Source organism: Salvia miltiorrhiza, chromosome 8 (genome assembly GCF_028751815.1).
Source record: "Salvia miltiorrhiza cultivar Shanhuang (shh) chromosome 8, IMPLAD_Smil_shh, whole genome shotgun sequence".
Taxonomy (NCBI): domain Eukaryota; kingdom Viridiplantae; phylum Streptophyta; class Magnoliopsida; order Lamiales; family Lamiaceae; genus Salvia; species Salvia miltiorrhiza.
In genome coordinates this window covers 47730925-47748998 of record NC_080394.1, presented here as the reverse complement: position 1 = coordinate 47748998, position 18074 = coordinate 47730925, and the positions used below count along the sequence as shown (strand labels likewise).

The following is an 18074-nucleotide window of genomic DNA, read 5'->3' as shown; positions in this document are numbered from 1 at the left end:
TGTATGATGTCATAATATTGCGATTAGAACTATTTGGCTTACAGTTTTAGATATTCGAAACCTTTCTGATTAAAGTTACCTATTACGTTACACGTGAGCTTGTTTTAGAACCCATGTTGATTACGATCACCTACTACGAATCGAAGGACGAGATGCGAGGGGAATGAGTTCCCGAAGATGGTTAAGAGTTCAATAAGAGTTAAAAGCATCGACAACGGATCGATATTGAAGTTAAGGAATTGGGATTCTAATGAGACACTGCGAGTATACTCAAGTTAAGTATACATACCTTAGACTATCAGAGACATCGCCCTTGTTAGAACGTATTGGATTAGACATTTAGTTTAGTAAGAAGAATGAAAGTGTTGACTAAGATCATTACATGCCTTAGCATTACGTATGGTGACACATATAACCTGTAAAGATGCTCAGAGAAACAAAATCCACTTCCTGATGGAAGGTATGATGATTAAGAAGGCCTTTAGCAAAGGCATGGGAGAGCGCTTCAAATTATATGGTTGCATTTCAAGCGCTATGAGAAGGAACACAAAGTACTAGAAGTACCACATTAAGATCATGTAGAGGAAGATTGTTGAGTAAGGTTGAGCCTACTTTTTTCACCTATAGAAGATGTTTAGGGATTGCACTAAATTAGGAGGCAGACTCCAAGTTTGAAAAGCTCTAGAATATTCTCAAGGACATGTTCAAGATGTTAAGGAGAAGTGGTGTTTTAGACCTAATATATCTTTTGCAGCCAATGAACAAGAGATTACCAAGTTCGGGAAAGTATTTTCGAGTGACTGAGAAGTAGCTGTGTCGGACCTGGCCAGTCCACATAGCCAAAATCTCAGTAGTCGTCATATATGGGTCTTTAAACCCATATATTTTAAACCTTCATCTGAAAAGCCAAACGGGTTCAGACTATTAGGTCATTTCGTTTCGACCTTTCAGTCAATTCATTTCTACCCTATGGTTATTTATTTTCAATTGTTAGGCAAATTATTGGAACACTTTGCCTAATTGCCAATTGTGATTTGAATCATTGCGATCCACTAGCTGTTGGTAGATTTTCTGTAACCCAAGGACAAACAGGTACTCATCAGATTAAATCAGTCAGACACGAATGCCCCGACCCAAGGGTCAAGCACGTGATGCTTTTAGACCATCCCGTATGTTCACGATCCAAAGCATGTGATCCACTAACAAGAGATGATCCTTAGCCCAGACTTGAACTATGAAGAAAAACCCTAAGTTTTTTTTAGTAGAGATATGCAAATTTCGGGACGAAATTTTTGTTAAGAGGGGTAGGATGTAGCGACCCGCTCTTTTATCAGTATTTAATTTCAGTTTTGCGTGTTTAGTTGTCTATCTGCCAGTACATGAAGCACCTTATGTTCTCAGCTATGTTTCTGAATTACGTATCTTGGTGACAGAGTCACTACGCTAGCAGTATGCTTTATTTACCTTCGTGTGTTTAAGACCGCGATGAGAATCTTTGAGTTGAGGAATGATTATTTTTACTCGAGGTTATAACCAACTTAGCTAAGTTGTGTTATTTATCAAGATGGAGTTTATTTCACATGGTTGCTCAAGTCGTGAATTAATTCCGACTTTGAGGCTAATTAAATCTACGAATTTAATTTATGTATTAGAACCACAAGCTAATTGAATCTACGGATTTAATTTAGGTATTAGAATGACGAGCTACTTGAATCTACGGATTTAATTTAGCATTATCGATGATAGCAAGCACGAAACCAGTATTTTTAATACTGAGAGTGACCGACACTGAAGGATTTTATTTAGATCTTCTCTTAGATCACTTCACCACTCACGCCACCCAATCCCAACACTTGCCAACGCTACAAGTAAAGAAAAGAAGGAAAAATGGAGAAAAGGAAAAGTGGAAAAGGTGCTGCAGCTATGCCCATTGGCTGGGCAGCCAAATGGCCGCCTGCTGCACCTCTCTCCCACACCACGCCACCTCCACGCCAGAGCAGCAGCAGCCCCTCCCATAGGCTGAGCAGCCGAAGAGCCACACTCCACCTCCACAGCACGGCAGCAACAGCAGCAGTAGCCCTCCATTGGGCGAGCAGCTGAAAAGCCTTCCCTACTCCACGCTAGGCAGGGCTACAGCCGAAGCTCTCCCCCTTAGGCACTCAAGTGCACCTACCAAGCTCCTATATAAACTCTCCTTCAACCCCTTTGTGCCACTCCTTTTCTCTTGTTCGGCACTCTGAATATTCAGCAGCAACAGCAAGAGCTTCACCTCTCTCGACGCCTTGCACCTCGACGATCGAAAATGCGAAGGAGAAACCATCGTTTTTACCCGACCAAAGCACGCGACATCAAGGTAACTCTCGACCTCTCCTTTCAGCATGAATCACACGCTCATAGAAAGCATGTTTTAGGCTCTAGTTACGAACGAACACAAGAAGCATGTTAAGTCACTTCTCCGGTAGAACCCACGACTTGAAACCTGGATTAAACGACGAGAACTTTAGCTTTAAGCGTAGATGAACTTGAACAAGCACAGCATGCTCACCTAGGTATAGATTTAGGCCGGTATACGAGTGAGAATCGAGGCGAGAAAGGGTGAAGAACTCTGGTTTTGGATACTGGAAGCCCTCGTCGTTCTGCCCAGAAATACCAGAGCAGAGCTGGAAATACCAGAGCAGAGCTGGAATTTCCAGAGCAGAGCTGGAATTGCCAGAGCAGAGCTGGAAATTCCAGAACAGAGCTGGAATTGCCAGAGCAGAGCTGGAAATTCCAGAGCAGAGCTGGAATTGCCAGAGCAGAACTAGGAAACGCCAGAGCAAACTAGAAAATACCAGAGCAGAGCTGGGGAATTCCAGAGCAGAGCTGGAATGCCAGAGCAGAGCTGGAATGCCAGAGCAGAGCTGGAATTGCCAGAGCAGAGCTGGAATTGCCAGAGCAGAGCTGGAAATTCCAGAGCAGAGCTGGAATTGCCAGAGCAGAGCTGGAAATTCCAGAGCAGAGCTGGAATTGCCAGAGCAGAGCTGGAAATTCCAGAGCAGAGCTGGAATTCCAGAGCAGAGCTGACCAGAGCAGAGCCGAACATCCAGAGCTGACTTTCGGAGGCCAGAGCTGACTTTCCAGAGCTAAGTCGCCAGAGCTAACTTTCGGAGGCAGAGCTGACTTTCCAGAGCTAAGTCGCCAGAGCTGACTTTCGGAGGCCAGAGCTGACTTTTCAGAGCTAACTCAGCCAGAGCTAACTTAGAAGACAGAGCTGATTTCCAGAGCAGAGAGCGAAGAGACAGAGCAGATCGCGCGCGAGAGAGAGAGAGATAAGAACTTAGGGTGTTCGAGTTTTATTCTTTTTCCCTTTGCCTACACGAAGGGGGAATTATGTTTAAGTGGCAGTTTAGAACACCCTAATGAGAACGAATCAATATAGTTAATTACTTGACTTCATAAGACGAAACCTAGTTGGTTTAAATTGTTTTTAATAACAAGGACTAGTGATAAAGTTTCCCTAAGTATTTTCTCAGTAATAAAAAGGGAATATGAGTCATGCATATTCATTATACGCATTCTCATTTATTTGAGAATTTTCATCGAGCTATGGTTTGACCTTATGTTCTCGCATTAAAGGTTAAGCGCAAGAGTAAGAGCTAGTCAGGAGTCACTAAGTTATGACAAAGGTTTGCTTATCAGGTGGGCATTACTTTCATATATATATCAAATGAGTTTAAATGTTACGTTCAAGCAAGTTATTTCATGACAAAATCTTTGAGTTAAAGTTATTTCAAGTATTGTCTTGCCATAAAATGTTTCAATTTTAGGATGATATCTATCTGCTTTGGCTTTGCCAATGATGTAATCGAATTCGGGTCTTGAGCAGTTGATAGCTATCCTGCCTTGACTAGTGTACACGAGAGACCGTGAGTCATCTAGCGGGTTGGCCGGTCAAGTGTCCGTGAGAGGTGGCCACCTCTCCGGCACATAGTTCCAGATATGATAGATGACGAGAGAACTTAGTCTGCGCAGACGAGCTTTAAGTATCACGAAAGAATTTAGTAAGCTTGGGCCTTTTTCACGAAAACTCCCTTGCTGTACTGTTTATGATGGCATGACAATTTACAGTTTTATGAAGCATGTATTTTATACTTAGGCATACGTGCCCACTGAGTACTCTCGTACTCAGCCCTGCATATATTTCTAAATGTGCAGGTTGAGCAGTGGCTGATGAAGATGAAGTGACGAGTGGAGCTTTTGTCATAAGTTTATTAAATGAACTCTTGGATACATGTCTCCATACATGTAGTTCAGATTTGTTAATCCGCTGCGTACTCCCGAGTTTTATGTCTTTTAAGTCAAGTCGGATTCATCCGAGTGTACAAGTTATTCGAGCCCTTATGATTAAACAACAATTCTTTATAAATTTCCGCTGCGTATTCTTCAGTAATAAGCCCTTTTGATTTAAGTCGGATCCATCCGAACTTACTAGTTATTTGAATCATCGTGGCTAAACGTAAGTTATATTATAAATGTTTCCCCTTCACTGTCAATGATTGAGTCCGACCCTTCATTAATTATTCACGCCCCTTTCTATCCCCGCTTCTAATCTCCCTTCCTTGGTCACGGTTTCCCGGCTTAGTTATCCTTAATTAAGGTCCCCGTCCGTGACATGCAGCGCTACCAGAGACAGCTTTGCCAGAGTGCAGCGCTACCGACTCTGCCTCTCTTGTACAGACTTTGCTGAAGTAATTAATATCATCTTAATATAATAATCTCAAGTAATAATTAAATAAGCAAAAGAAATATCGTAATTAATGCAACTATTTATTCTAATATGTAATTAAAAGAGTGGGGCATTACAATATATATATATATATATAATATATATATATTATATATATATAGGAACAAAGTAAAGAACACTTTTAAGTGTATAAAATAGGAACAAATCATATCCATTAGATCTTGTGGCTTGAAATTTACCTAATCAGAACATAATTCGTAACAAAATTACTTTCAATTTGTAATAAGAAAAACGTATGAATTACAAGGGAAACAGTTACGAATTTCGGATATCCATATAATTTGATCTGGACCATTAATTCACTATGATCCAATGGACATGATTTGTTCCTATTTTATACACTTCAAAGTGTTTTTGTGGTAATCCACCCCTAATTTTCGTGTAACATGTGGACAATGAATAAGACATATAATACTAATGAACAAGACTTATATCTAACGAACAAGATGAATAAGCAAAATTTAAAAAATTGGTAATGAATAAGACATATATACTGATGAACAAGACAATATATACTGATGAACAATGCAGTATATACTGATGAATAACAAAATTTAAAATATTCTACTCCCTCCAAGATTCGAACCATGCGAAAAAAAAAATCTCCCTCCAGATACAATATCAGCCATAGAATTGATAAAATAAACGCACCAGATCGTGCCTCATGTTACACGAAAATTAGGGGGTCTCATTGGAGCGACCCCTATATATATATATATATACAAAGAGAGAGAGAGAGAGAAATGTTATGCTACATATCTTATGTGAGCACCACTGACGTTTAACATTCGTTAGCGTTAGCTTTTTTGTTTTAGAATAAATCGAACTTTGATTTTTATATAATTTATAAAATTAATGATTTCGATAACAATTTATGAAGTATTGGAATAAAAAAAATATTTAAAACAAAAAAGATAACGCTAACGAATGCTAAACGTGAGCGGTGCTCATATGAAGAGCTCACATAAGGTATGTAGCATAACATATACTCCCTCCGTCCCAACTTTTTGTATCCACTTTTAGTTGTAAATACAACTAAAAGTGGATACAAAAATACAACTAAAAGTGGATACAAAAAGTTGGGACAGAGGGAGTATATATATATATATATATATATATATATATATATATAGGGGGCCGCTCCAATGAGACCCCCTAATTTTAATGAGATCTAGGGCACGATCTGGTGCGTTTATTTTATCAATCATATGGCTGATATTGTATCTGGAGGGTGATTTTTTTTTTCGCAGGGTTCGAATCCTGGAGGGAGCAGAATATTTTAAATTTTGTTATTCATCAGTATATACTGCATTGTTCATCAGTATATACGGCCCTGTTCATCAGTATATATGTCTTATTCATTACGAATTTTTTAAATTTTATTTTTCATCAGTATATACATCTTGTTCATTAGATATGCGTTTTGTTCATTAGTATTATATGTCTTATTCATTGTACTCATGTTACACGAAAAATAGGGGGTCTCACTGGAGCGCGCCCCTATATATACATATGGGAGGGCTATTCAGAAAACTCCTCTTAGACTATAAACTATAAACTAATTAAAATGTATGAATTATATGTAGAACACCTATGAATCCGCTGTGTAAATGTATATGAAAATTAAATTTTTTGCTACCTATGGGATTCGAACTCAGGACCATGAATTATTCCAACAAGGTGATGAATTAACCGTAGATCTTGATGATCCATGGGCTCGAAATGGTTCCTATTTTATAGTCTAACTTTGATTTTTATTTTATCATTCCCCTATATATATATATATATATATATATATAGAGAGAGAGAGAGAGAGAGAGAGAGACAGAGAAAGGTTCAAATAAAAGCCATTCTTATCATAAGAACGCAGAACCAATCTTGTCCATTTACTTTTGTAAAGTTAAGGGCTGATATTATTTATTTATTTTTTTTGTATTATTTATTTTTTTATAATTATCGTGGGGTTAAATATGTCAATTACTTATTAACTGTTATGTTAGTGCCGGTTTTGATGTATTTAAAATATTCGTCATTTGGTTTACGGTTTTTACATTAGCGTCTTGTTCCTTCTTTATGTTTTCATTTTAATTCATTGTTATTCCATTAGCATTCAAAATGATGGAGATGGGTTAGTTTCTTATATGAATTATTGAATTTGTTGATATTGTGTTATAATAGAATTCAATGTATCCTCCGTGTATGATAGTTTCATGCGGTTAGTGCATATGAATATATGCTTCTGTGCAGATTAGTATTCTATTAACTTTATGTCACTGTGCGACCATTGTTTGGTTTTCTGAAAAAACAATCAAACAAGTTTTATTGTAGATTTATGCTATTAAAATTGTGCTATTGTGTATATTAAATTTCGTGTATGTGTGAATTAGTTATATTTTTTTTTGGGAGATCATGTCTGTGCAACTGAAGCTTAACCTGAATGCATCATAAACATTAAGACATTGTCATATGCACAGTGTTATATTTCACACTACTAGCAATGCATTACAATATATTTTTAAATGCAAAATGACAAGCTATAGGGGGACCACTCACGTTCCATAAAACATTTTTTGTTCACAAGTCATTAGCAACAATCCCAAACAAACTAACATAGATGACAAATCCAAATATTGTAAAGAGTCAAAGATTTTAATATATATATATATATATATATATATATACCCAAAAAATACATATTCGATCATAAAAAAACTCAAATTTCGAACATTCTAATTGCACATAATACTAAAAGTCATAGCACAAACTAACATTATTGAAGATGTGGACCAGATCTGTGCATTACTTTAAAGAGAAAACTTACTTATGTTCTTAAGTTACCTATGTGCGAACATTCGAATTGCACATAATACTAAAAGTCATAGCACAAACCAACATTATTGAAGATGTGGACCAGATCTGTGCATTACTTTATAGAGAAAACTTACTTATATTCTTAAGTTACCTATGTGCGCATATGGATAATTATTCAATGAAATGCATCTACACATTATAATGCAATTCGATTATTAACTGACAGGGATCACGTTTGCATTTCAAAATTTTCAATTTGAAAAGCCTATTTATCTTCATATGCGTTTTTTTTTCTTTAATAAAACATTATAAATCAATATTGTAATGCATTTTGATAAGTAAACAAGATGCAAGCACTGAAAAAATCGAATATTGTTTCAGATCGAAAAAACAAAAAAAGAATATATCTACACACGAAGAACCATCAATCTGCACGAACATAAAAATCTATCACCAAATTAGAAAAATTCTTTCCGGTGTTTTGATTCTTCGAAGTGAATTTTGGTTAATTCCTTTTGTATTGGCGAATAATAGTGAAGGATTTCGTGTAATTTTTGCAAAGAGAATTGAAAATGACGGCTGTGGTGTTTAGTTTATGGTTGAAGAGTGAAGACCCATTTGTTTAAGAAATAATAGGGCCGAATGGCCCTATTGATGATTGAAACTTAAATTTTGTCCACCAAATGATAAATAACAATATTTGGCCATTTTTTATGTGTCTTACCTAATATACCCCTTAACCCAATGAATCAAATACCTTCGTTTGACCCGGATCCGGATTCATGGAGATTCAGGTTTCTCCAGGGATTAACCCATGCAGAGATCAACACATACACGTGATCTATCGCTCTCTCTCTCTCTTTCTCACCTGCGATCCACCTCTCTCACCTCTATCTGCGCCCTATTGTTTCTGCGATGATGATGAATGAAGCCAATTCTCCACCTCTCTTGCTGTGATTCTCTATCTCGTCTGTGATCCACCTCTCTCACCTCTATCTGCGCCATATTGTTTCCGCGATGATGATGAATGAAGCCAATTCTCCACCTCTCTCGTTGTGATTTTCCCTGATGAAGAGATTAGAGAGACGATTTGTCCTCTCCTCCTCCTGCTCTCTCTCACCGCCCTCGACGTATCTGAATTCTCTCTCTGATTGTCCTCTCCGCATCTATCTCTCTCTTGCCGGCGCCGACGAAGAGACTAGAGAGACGATTATCCTCTCATCTTCATCTTCCTCCTCTCTCACCACTTTCGACAAATCTGCAGTGAACGGGCGAGATTTGGTATGAGATTGTTATTTTTTTGTTTGTTTATTTGTTTGTTTGATCTGTTTCATCTTATTCACATTATGATTTCTTCTAGTTCTTCTATTTCTGTGATTTCTGTATTTTTGTACGAGATTTGGCACGTATATTATATTGTTGTTGTTTTTGTATGTGTAGCTGTCAATGGTAGGCACTTATGGCACTATTAGTGCCATACAATTGTGTTCTGATATCATGTAGCTGGGTGGTGCAGTCATTTGGCCAATTAGGGTTTAGATGTTCCATTTAGGGATTTATGTTTCTTTAGATTTGATTTCTGTTATGTCTGTATTTTGGATCTGCGTAGGCACTTATGGCACTAATAGTGCCATAAGTGCCTATGCAGATCCATTTACGGTTTAGATTATCCAATTAGGGTTTAGATGTTCCATTTAGGGTTTAGATTATCCAATTAGGGTTTAGATGTTCCATTTAGGGTTTAGATTATCCATTTAGGGTTTAGATGTTTCATTTAGGGATTTAGATTTGATTGCTGTTATGTCTGTATTTTGGATCTGCGTAGGCACTTATGGCACTATTAGTGCCATAAGTGCCTACGCAGATCCATTTACGGTTTAGATTATCCAATTAGGGTTTAGATTATCCAATTAGGGTTTAGATGTTCCATTTAGGGTTTAGATTATCCAATTAGGGTTTAGATTATCCATTTAGGGTTTAGATGTTCCATTTAGGGATTTAGATTTGATTGCTATTATGTATGTATTTTGGATCTGCGTAGGCACTTATGGCACTATTAGTGCCATAAGTGCCTATGCAGATCCATTTACGGTTTAGATTATCAAATTAGGGTTTAGATTATCCAATTAAGGTTTAGATGTTCCATTTAGGGTTTAGATGTTCCATTTAGGGATTTAGATTTGATTGCTGTTATGTCTGTATTTTGGATCTGCGTAGGCACTTATGGCACTATTAGTGACATAAGTGCCTATGCAGATCCATTTACGGTTTAGATTATCCAATTAGGGTTTAGATTATCCAATTAGGGATTAGATGTTTCATTTAGGGTTTAGATGTTCCAATTAGGGTTTAGATGTTCCATTTAGGGTTTAGATGTTCCATTTAGGGATTTAGATTTGATTGCTGTTATGTCTGTATTTTGGATCTGCGTAGGCACTTATGGCACTATTAGTGCCATAAGTGCCTATGCAGATCCATTTACGGTTTAGATTATCCAATTAGGGTTTAGATGTTCCAATTACGGTTTAGATGTTCCATTTAGGGATTTAGATTTGATTGCTGTTATGTCTGTATTTTGGATCTGCGTAGGCACTTATGGCACTATTAGTGACATAAGTGCCTATGCAGATCCATTTACGGTTTAGATTATCCAATTAGGGTTTAGATTATCCAATTAGGGTTTAGATGTTCCATTTAGGGTTTAGATGTTCCAATTAGGGTTTAGATGTTCCATTTAGGGATTTAGATTTGATTGCTGTTATGTCTGTATTTTGGATCTGCGTAGGCACTTATGGCACTATTAGTGCCATAAGTGCTAAGAGGACCAGATCACTTGGTTTTATTTTTCTTGTTTGTATGCTTGTTTATTTATCACATTTACAATATTTGTGTTGTATGAAATTGTACTAATGACCATACACTGCCTTGTTTTATGTAGATGGGTGCAACATCTATTATTATTGCTCATGGAGGAACTTGGGTTAACAATGTTTATGAGGGTGGACGGAGGGAATATATGCCTATACCGTCTAATGGTATAACATTCATTGATCTACTTGGTAAGATTGAACTTCGTTTAATGAAGAATAGGACTGTCTATATGTATGAAATTGATGCATTGTTTCAGTCTCCTAGATGTGAGGTGATGAGGATGAAGATTACTGATGATTTTGAACTGTCACATTTGTTGAATTCTGTTCAAATGCCGATTTTACATGTGACTGTTTCTCTTAGAAGTAATGATTTGGCGAAGCATGTTTTACATAATCCTGTTGTTGAAGTTTCAGCTTCTAGCAATTTTAATTCTAGTGACAATCAGATGGATGGTCTTGAGAATTGTTGTGAAGTTGCTGATGATGTTGATGAGGAGGATGAGGGTGATGATCGTTTAGTTGGGCAAGGTGATTATGGGTCTGATGATGATGAGGATTTTGATGACTACTGTGGTAGAGATTGTCAGAATATGCCACCGCGTGATGATTCTGATGAAGAGATAGGAAATTATCATCACCCTACTAGTCAGTGGGTTATTCGAGGTGCTGCTTATCAAGCTTCGGTCCCTTTTCAAGAACTAGGCATAGAGGAGGATGATTCGAGCAGCGATACATTCTCTGTTGGTGGTATTTTTCAAAGCAAGGATAAGATGGTTGTAGTTTGTGGTGTTTATCATCTTATTAACCATGCATCATTCACTACAGTTCGTTCCTCACTGTCTAGATACTATGTTGTTTGCAAATTTGGAGGTGGTTGCCCGTTTGTGATTCGTGGGAAGGCTTTGGGAAAAATGTGGACTATTACTGAATTTGTTCCTCATGACTGCGCAATTGACCTGAGGTACCAAGCTGCCCCAAAAGTGTCTTCTAAGGTGTTGGCATCGTATTTCCTTCCGGATGTGATGGCTAAAGGTGTTACCCTTACACCAAGAACTATTCAGGCATTGTTACAGCATAAATATGATATTTCTGTCATGTATAGCACTGCACTTGCTGCGAGGAACTTGGCTTTGAAGATGACGTATGGTGACCCGGATACTTCCTTTCACATCATGCCGAAGTACCTACACATGCTACAGCAGGCAAATCCTGGTTCTGTGGTAGATGTACAGACTAATAAAAATAATGTGTTCGAGTATGCTTTTATTGCTCTTTCTGCTTGTATTAAAGCCTTTAAGTCGTGTCGTCCTATGATAGTTATTGATGGCACTCATTTGAAGGGCAAATACAAAGGTATCTTGTTTGTTGCTGTTGCAAAAGATGCAAATGAACAGATATTGCCTTTAGCTTTTGGGATTGCAGATAAAGAGCGTGATGCATCGTGGATTTGGTTTCTTAAGCGGCTACGGCATACTTTAGGTGTCCGTGATGAGTTACTGTTTGTTTCTGATCAGCATGTGAGTATCAGAAAAGCAATAGAGCATGTCTTTCCAGGAACCCCGCAGACACTTTGTTCCTTTCACATACAGAGCAATCTAAAGCATTGGGGAAGTCATGTTGTTACTCTTTTCAAGTTAGCTGCAAGGGCGTACAAGATTGAGGATTTTGAGCAACACATGGAGAATTTGAAGTCTGTTAAACCTCGTGCATATGAGAAGTTGATGAACATTGGTCCAAGTAGATGGGCTTGTTCACACTGCCCGGTCCGTCGCTATGTGCTCATGACCTCTAATCCTGCTGAGAGTTTGAACAATTGTCTCTGATGGTCTAGAAGGTTGCCTGTTTGCACCCTTTTGGAGGCTATCTGATTAAGGATTGGAACTTGGTTCTATGAACGACGGGTTCTTGCTATGGAAAGACCTCTCGAGCTGACAGATTGGGCATCAATGAGATTGGCTAAATCAGTTGATTTGGGATTGAAGATGTCTGTCCAGCCAATCAATCCAACAAAGTTTGAGGTTACATCTGATAACAAGAGTTATGTTGTTGATCTTGGCAGTCACACATGCACGTGTCTTGTGTTCCAGTTCCAAATGATACCATGTCCTCATGCTGCAGCTGCAATAGGGTCAGTATTGATTCTTTGTTTGTTATTTTATTTATTTCTATTTTTTGTTGCCATGTGATTGAGTGCATTTTTGCTGCACGAATGACACTTATGGCACTATTAGTGCCATAAGTGCCATATAGTTCTGCACGATCTTTATGCTTGTTTATTCATTATATTTACAATAATGATATTTATTTGATTCTTCTTTTGATGCAGAAAGGTGAACCAGAACCCGTCGTCTTATGTGAATGATTACTTTTCAACTGCTACTCTCCGTGAAATATATTCTGGCGAGGTGATGCCACTACCGAATCCTGAAGATTGGTGCATTCCCGAGGATATTGCTTCGAGGGTTGTGCTAACACCAGGTGATGTTCAACAATCTGGGAGGCCGCGTGAGAAAAGGATGAAGAGTGGTGGTTCCGGCTCATCGAGCCGTCGTGTTTGTTCTCGATGCCATGAGAAAGGACATTATCAATCTACGTGCACTGCAGTCATGCAACTTACAGTGCAGGAAGAAGTCAGCAGCAGTGAGTCATGTGTTAGTGGTACAAAAAAGAGACGATGCAGCCTTTGTAGATCTGACGATCATAACCGTGTAACCTGTCCTCTTAGGCTTAGTTGAAGCTTTTAAAATTTTTATATATTGACATGTTTCATTGTTCATTTGAATTTTGTAATGTTGACCTTTTATAGGTGTTTGTCATTGTTGGAATCTGTTATCGAATCTGTCAGATGCTTGCAAGTCCCAAATGGCACTTATGGCACTAATAGTGCCATAAGTGCCATTTGGGCCATTTTACTTGTTTATGTTTTCCGAAGACACTTGTGGCACTATTAGTGTCATAAGTGCCAAGAGAACCATTGAGTTTTGGAATATCCTTTATCACTTATGGCACTAATAGTGCCATAAGTGCCAAGAGGGCCATTTTATTTTGTATTCTATTTCTGAAAACACTTATGTTTTTTGGGATATCCTTTATTAGTGCTATAAGTGCCAAGAGGGCCATTTTACTTTGTTTTATTTTGCGTTTCCGCAAGCACTTATTTTGGATATCCTTAAGCACTTCTGGCACTAATAGTGCCATAAGTGCCAAACCTGCTATGTACTTGACAATCCAAACCTTTAGGGTTTTGACTAAAACATACCATATATATCACATAATCAAAATAAACTAACTGATCACCAAGTTCTTTATCAAGCCTAAACTGATTGACAATCAAAATAAACTAACTGATTATCAAGCATGCTAGAAATTGTTTTACAAATATAAACTGATTGTTCATTCACGAAGATTGGCTGCCGCAACGCCTTCACCGTCATCTTCGCCTTCACCGGCATCCTCTTGTTCATCTTCATCATCCAAGGGCTCAAAGGTACTTGCATCCGTGCTGAATTTGTAGATGCTTTCTGCTATCTTTTCACGGAATGTTTTAAGCACCGTCTTGCTCATGTTCTTTTCAACGAACTTTCCAGTAAGCATCATCTCGACATACTTAAGAGACAGAACCCCACAACTTACGCTATCCACTTGTTTCAGATTGTTCGATCCATCATATGGGTAGGAATATATCCATTCTGTGTATTTCCCATCCACATTGCGCTTCTCATAATAGCCAATCTTCTTGAGGATCTGTGGTATAATCCTGCAGATTGGCATGAAAGCACATTGACGTATATCGAGATGGATATCATCGAACTTGTGCTGATTGGAGTCATATATCGTCAACTCATGGTCCGTGAAATTCACCAAACAGGTGGCCCAGTGATTGTTGAAGTGAACAATCATGATGAGCTGACATTAAATAACATACATTAGTCAAAAAAAATAAACAATACGACTTACACTTAACTCACTTGGGTATTGACACACTAACCTTCTCAACATCGTTCCATTTCTTGACATACTCCCCCCATCGTGGCTCTTTCCCCACTGCAAACAAGCATAGCCTCTTCATTTGTTCCTCTTGTATGATCTCTTCGCTTTTCGGGTCATATGTTGTGCCTTTCGGATCTTTTCCATGTAATTCATTCCATACTTGGTCTATGGCGGCCTGTGCATTATTATATTTGAGTTGTCATATACTTTATATTGTAATTTCGGTTGGCACTTATGGCACTAATAGTGCCATAAGTGCCAACCGAAATCCAAAATATAACAAGTAATCATTCCTCTTGGCACTTATGGCACTATTAGTGCCATAAGTGCCAACCGAAATCCAAAATGTAACCAAGTAATCAATGTTCCTCTTGGCACTTATGGCACTATTAGTGCCATAAGTGCCAAGATGAGCTGATTATTATGAAATATATATATTACAAGAATAAATTATTAAGTAATTACCGAGAACATTGTGCCTGTGATGGCAATGTTTGCAGGGAATTCAATTCCTTCAAAACCAGCCCACTCTGGTTTTGCTGCTAGCACGGCAAGGTAGGAGTCTATGCTTTAACTGTCTAGCTTTTCGGTAGTCTTCTTTATCAGACCAAACCAATTTTTGTCCACCAGATATGGCAATCCCACATTCCTCCTGGACATATCAATGCATATGAGAATGTTAATTGGAATGATGATACATTAGGCATACATTAGGCAAATCTATTCAATGCTACTTAATTACTTACTGTTCAGCTTCTTTGCTCCTCAGGTACCTAAGAAAATTTGTTCCTCTGACATCATCACGCCGGAATGGACTTTTACATGCTGCAGATGGCATCTTCATCCTTTTTGGTCTGATTTGCCCCAATTGTTGAGGCGGGGATGTTGTTGCTGTTGCCACTGCTGCAGATGTTCCTGCTTCATGATGTGCGGTTGCTGGTGCTGCCGCTGCGGCTGATATTCCAGCTTCAATGTCTGCATTTGCTGGTGGTGTGGGTGTTGGTGTTGGTGTTGGCATAGAAGCCGGTGTTCCCCATACTTGGCGGTAAAATCTCTCCTCATATTCACAGTGCGCCATCCATTCTACTGTGCTTGCAACCTGGTTTGAAAACAATGATTAGTGTGAGGAATACAATACTAAGCACTAAGAAATTTTAACCTCTTGTGGTGGCCTATATTGCTGTCTTTGACGCAATTTGCGAACGACGCAGTCAGCTATGTCATTTATCAGCTCTTCCCGATTGAAATGTTCAACAAACTCAATGCACGCTCTCTTTGCTGCGCTTTCTCCCACTTTTTCAATAAATTGCTTCATTTCCGAGGCTGTAAATGTCATCACAGCCTCTCCCTGTTGTTGTTGTTGATGTTGCTGTTGTTGATGCTCTTGTTGTTGCTGGTTTCTTCCTTCTCCTTCGCTCTCTATCCTTCGTTCTTGAATCATTCTGACCCCCTCATACCTCGCGGCCATTTTCTTTGCTCTTTTCTTGCTGCCATCCGCAGTGGGACTGTACTGCAAAATGAATGGCGTTCCTTCTCCTTCAATAGATGCCCAGTGTTTATGTTGCTTTTCCTCTTCTGTTGGTTTCAGTGAAAAAATGAACCTGCACAAGGACCATTTTACTTCATGTTTTTTTGGATTTCCTTTGGCACTTATGGCACTTTTAGTGCCATAAGTGCCAACAGGAGCAGAACATTATTAAGTATTTTTACCTGTTCGTCAACTTCCGGTCTCCTGCGATTGTTAGTGTAGGTGAACCTCAGCATCCGAGGGAATACTTTTGAGGGTTTTCTTTGTCCGATATCCTTTCCCAGCTTTGGGTGAGCACAATACATCCAAGCCTGACAACACAGAATCAAATGAGGTAATTTAGTTTTTATTGGGAAAACAGTGTGAATTGAACAATATTTAATGTTACTTACCAAGAAGGCAAGAGTGTTCCCGGCTAGATGATATGATTTATTTGCTGCTGGAGTGCTTCTCACCTTGTTGATTACATGAATTGTCATCTGAAATGACATGCTGCCCCATGGGAATTCCTCTCATGTTGTTGTGTCCTCCAACAACACCCAGAGCCAATCCGGAATTCTGTAATTCGTACCATCATAGCCAAATATCAGATCGGTCACTAGTAGCATCTTTGCTGCCTTAACGTAGTCTGCTTTATGCTCACCCAAACCTCGGGTCATAAACATCTCCCTCAATTTGTTGGGGTAAATTTCCCTACCGCCAAGAACTCTCTGATAAAAAGAATTCTCAAGTATGATGTGATCTGCATATGGGTTAAAGTTGCTTGACCCAAATTTCAATCCCGTCATAAAAAAAAACTCAATCCTGGAAAACCTCGTCACATAGCCATCCACGATAAAAAACAACGCCGTCTCATCCGGTTTTGATTTTCCTGCTATCTGTCTTGATATCATGAGATGCAGGCATTGGCCTGATCGTGATACGCGGGATGGTAGTTTGAGGAAATCACTGAAAACAGACTCTTGCAGCTCACGGTATACATTGTCACCCTCTAAAACATTGTTTATGATTTCAATATTGTTCTCCTTGCCCGTAATGTTGACCTTGTGTTTTATTTTCTCCATACCTTTTCGTAGGTATTGCCATTGTACCTTCATTCCGAAAATAAAAGGAAATCTAAACGTATTATAATGAGATCTTAAATACACAGTTGGCACTTATGGCACTAATAGTGCCATAAGTGCCAAAGGAAATCTAAAATAAAAACACATCAAGTAAAATGACAGATTTCATCAGATCTACAAACGAAAATGCCAACAATAACAGATTCCAACAATGACAAACACCTATAAAAGGTCAACATTACATAATTAAAATGAACAATGAAACATGTCAATATATAAAAATGTTAACAGCTTCAACTAAGCCTAAGAGGACAGGTTAAATGGTTATAAGCGTCAGATCTACAAACGGAAATCCCAAAATAAAGCCAAGTAATCCAAAATAAACCAAGTAATCCAAAATAAACCAGAGTGATCAATGTTCCTCTTGGTACTTATGGCACTAATAGTGCCATAAGTGCCGAGAGGAAATCCCAAAAAAACTGAGTAATTCCAACATGCAAATCATCAAGTAAATTAGGGTTTTCAAGGAATTACTGTAGATGACAAATCATCCTCATCTTCACCGGCGGACTCTTTGGAGTTTTCTTCCTCTTCGGATTCTTCTTCCTCTCCATAATCTTCTTCCTCGGCGGCTTCGTCTTCCTCGTCGGCTTCTTCTTCCTCTCCGGATTCTTCTTCCTCGACGGCTTCTTCTTCCTCTCCAGAATCTTCTTCCTCGGCGGCTTCGTCTTCCTCGTCGGCTTCTTCGGCCGTGGTTGGAAGAGTCACCACCCGGATCGGTGATTGTTGTTCCTCAGATCCGGAACTCTCATCTGCATTGATTTCTTTGCAAATATCTATGACGCTTCCAGAAACTCCAGATCCGGCTTTTTCCTCACCGGATTCTGCAGCGCGCTGGCGCTTGGAGGTCGAGCCGGTTTGTGAAGCCTTGCGCTTGGTCATTTTTTGGAATGGAGTTGAGTGGATAAACGGATAATATGCAGGTGGGTGGTTGACGACGGTTGACAGAAGTTCACGGCAGT

At 38.7% G+C, this 18074-nt stretch overlaps 3 protein-coding genes across 3 annotated transcripts; 1 reads left to right on the top strand and 2 right to left on the bottom strand.

The window, feature by feature from the left end:
* The first annotated feature begins 12380 nt into the window (after positions 1-12380).
* Positions 12381-13351, top strand: LOC130998571 (uncharacterized). The gene is made up of 3 exons (XM_057923989.1): positions 12381-12598; positions 12797-13121; positions 13277-13351. The coding sequence occupies exons 1-3, from the start codon at positions 12381-12383 to the stop codon at positions 13349-13351; spliced, it is 618 nt and encodes a 205-aa protein (XP_057779972.1).
* Positions 13352-13628: 277 nt separating this feature from the next.
* LOC130996879 (uncharacterized) lies at positions 13629-15523 on the bottom strand. Its single transcript, XM_057922158.1, has 4 exons — positions 15207-15523; positions 14926-15112; positions 14459-14635; positions 13629-14376 (listed from the first exon to the last, which is right to left on the bottom strand). Exons 2-4 carry the CDS (start codon positions 14932-14934, stop codon positions 13864-13866), a joined length of 699 nt encoding a protein of 232 aa, XP_057778141.1. The 5' UTR covers positions 14935-15112; positions 15207-15523; the 3' UTR covers positions 13629-13863.
* Positions 15524-16500: 977 nt separating this feature from the next.
* Positions 16501-17994, bottom strand: LOC130998570 (E3 ubiquitin-protein ligase UPL2-like). The gene is made up of 2 exons (XM_057923988.1): positions 17587-17994; positions 16501-17079 (listed from the first exon to the last, which is right to left on the bottom strand). Exons 1-2 carry the CDS (start codon positions 17992-17994, stop codon positions 16501-16503), a joined length of 987 nt encoding a protein of 328 aa, XP_057779971.1.
* Positions 17995-18074: the final 80 nt, after the last annotated feature.

What these genes read in the sequence shown, in the direction of transcription:
- LOC130996879 (XM_057922158.1), bottom strand. An exon ending in AATGGAACGATGTTGAGAAG is followed by an intron (nt 14,377 to 14,458) that starts GTTAGTGTGTCA and finishes ATTTAATGTCAG; the next exon opens with CTCATCATGATTGTTCACTT.
- LOC130998570 (XM_057923988.1), bottom strand. Translation starts at nt 17,994, where the DNA reads ATGACCAAGCGCAAGGCTTCACAAACCGGCTCGACCTCCAAGCGCCAG. An exon ending in AGGATGATTTGTCATCTACA is followed by an intron (nt 17,080 to 17,586) that starts GTAATTCCTTGA and finishes TTCGGAATGAAG; the next exon opens with GTACAATGGCAATACCTACG.
- LOC130998571 (XM_057923989.1), top strand. Translation starts at nt 12,381, where the DNA reads ATGGAAAGACCTCTCGAGCTGACAGATTGGGCATCAATGAGATTGGCT. An exon ending in CATGCTGCAGCTGCAATAGG is followed by an intron (nt 12,599 to 12,796) that starts GTCAGTATTGAT and finishes CTTTTGATGCAG; the next exon opens with AAAGGTGAACCAGAACCCGT. An exon ending in TCAGCAGCAGTGAGTCATGT is followed by an intron (nt 13,122 to 13,276) that starts GTTAGTGGTACA and finishes GACCTTTTATAG; the next exon opens with GTGTTTGTCATTGTTGGAAT.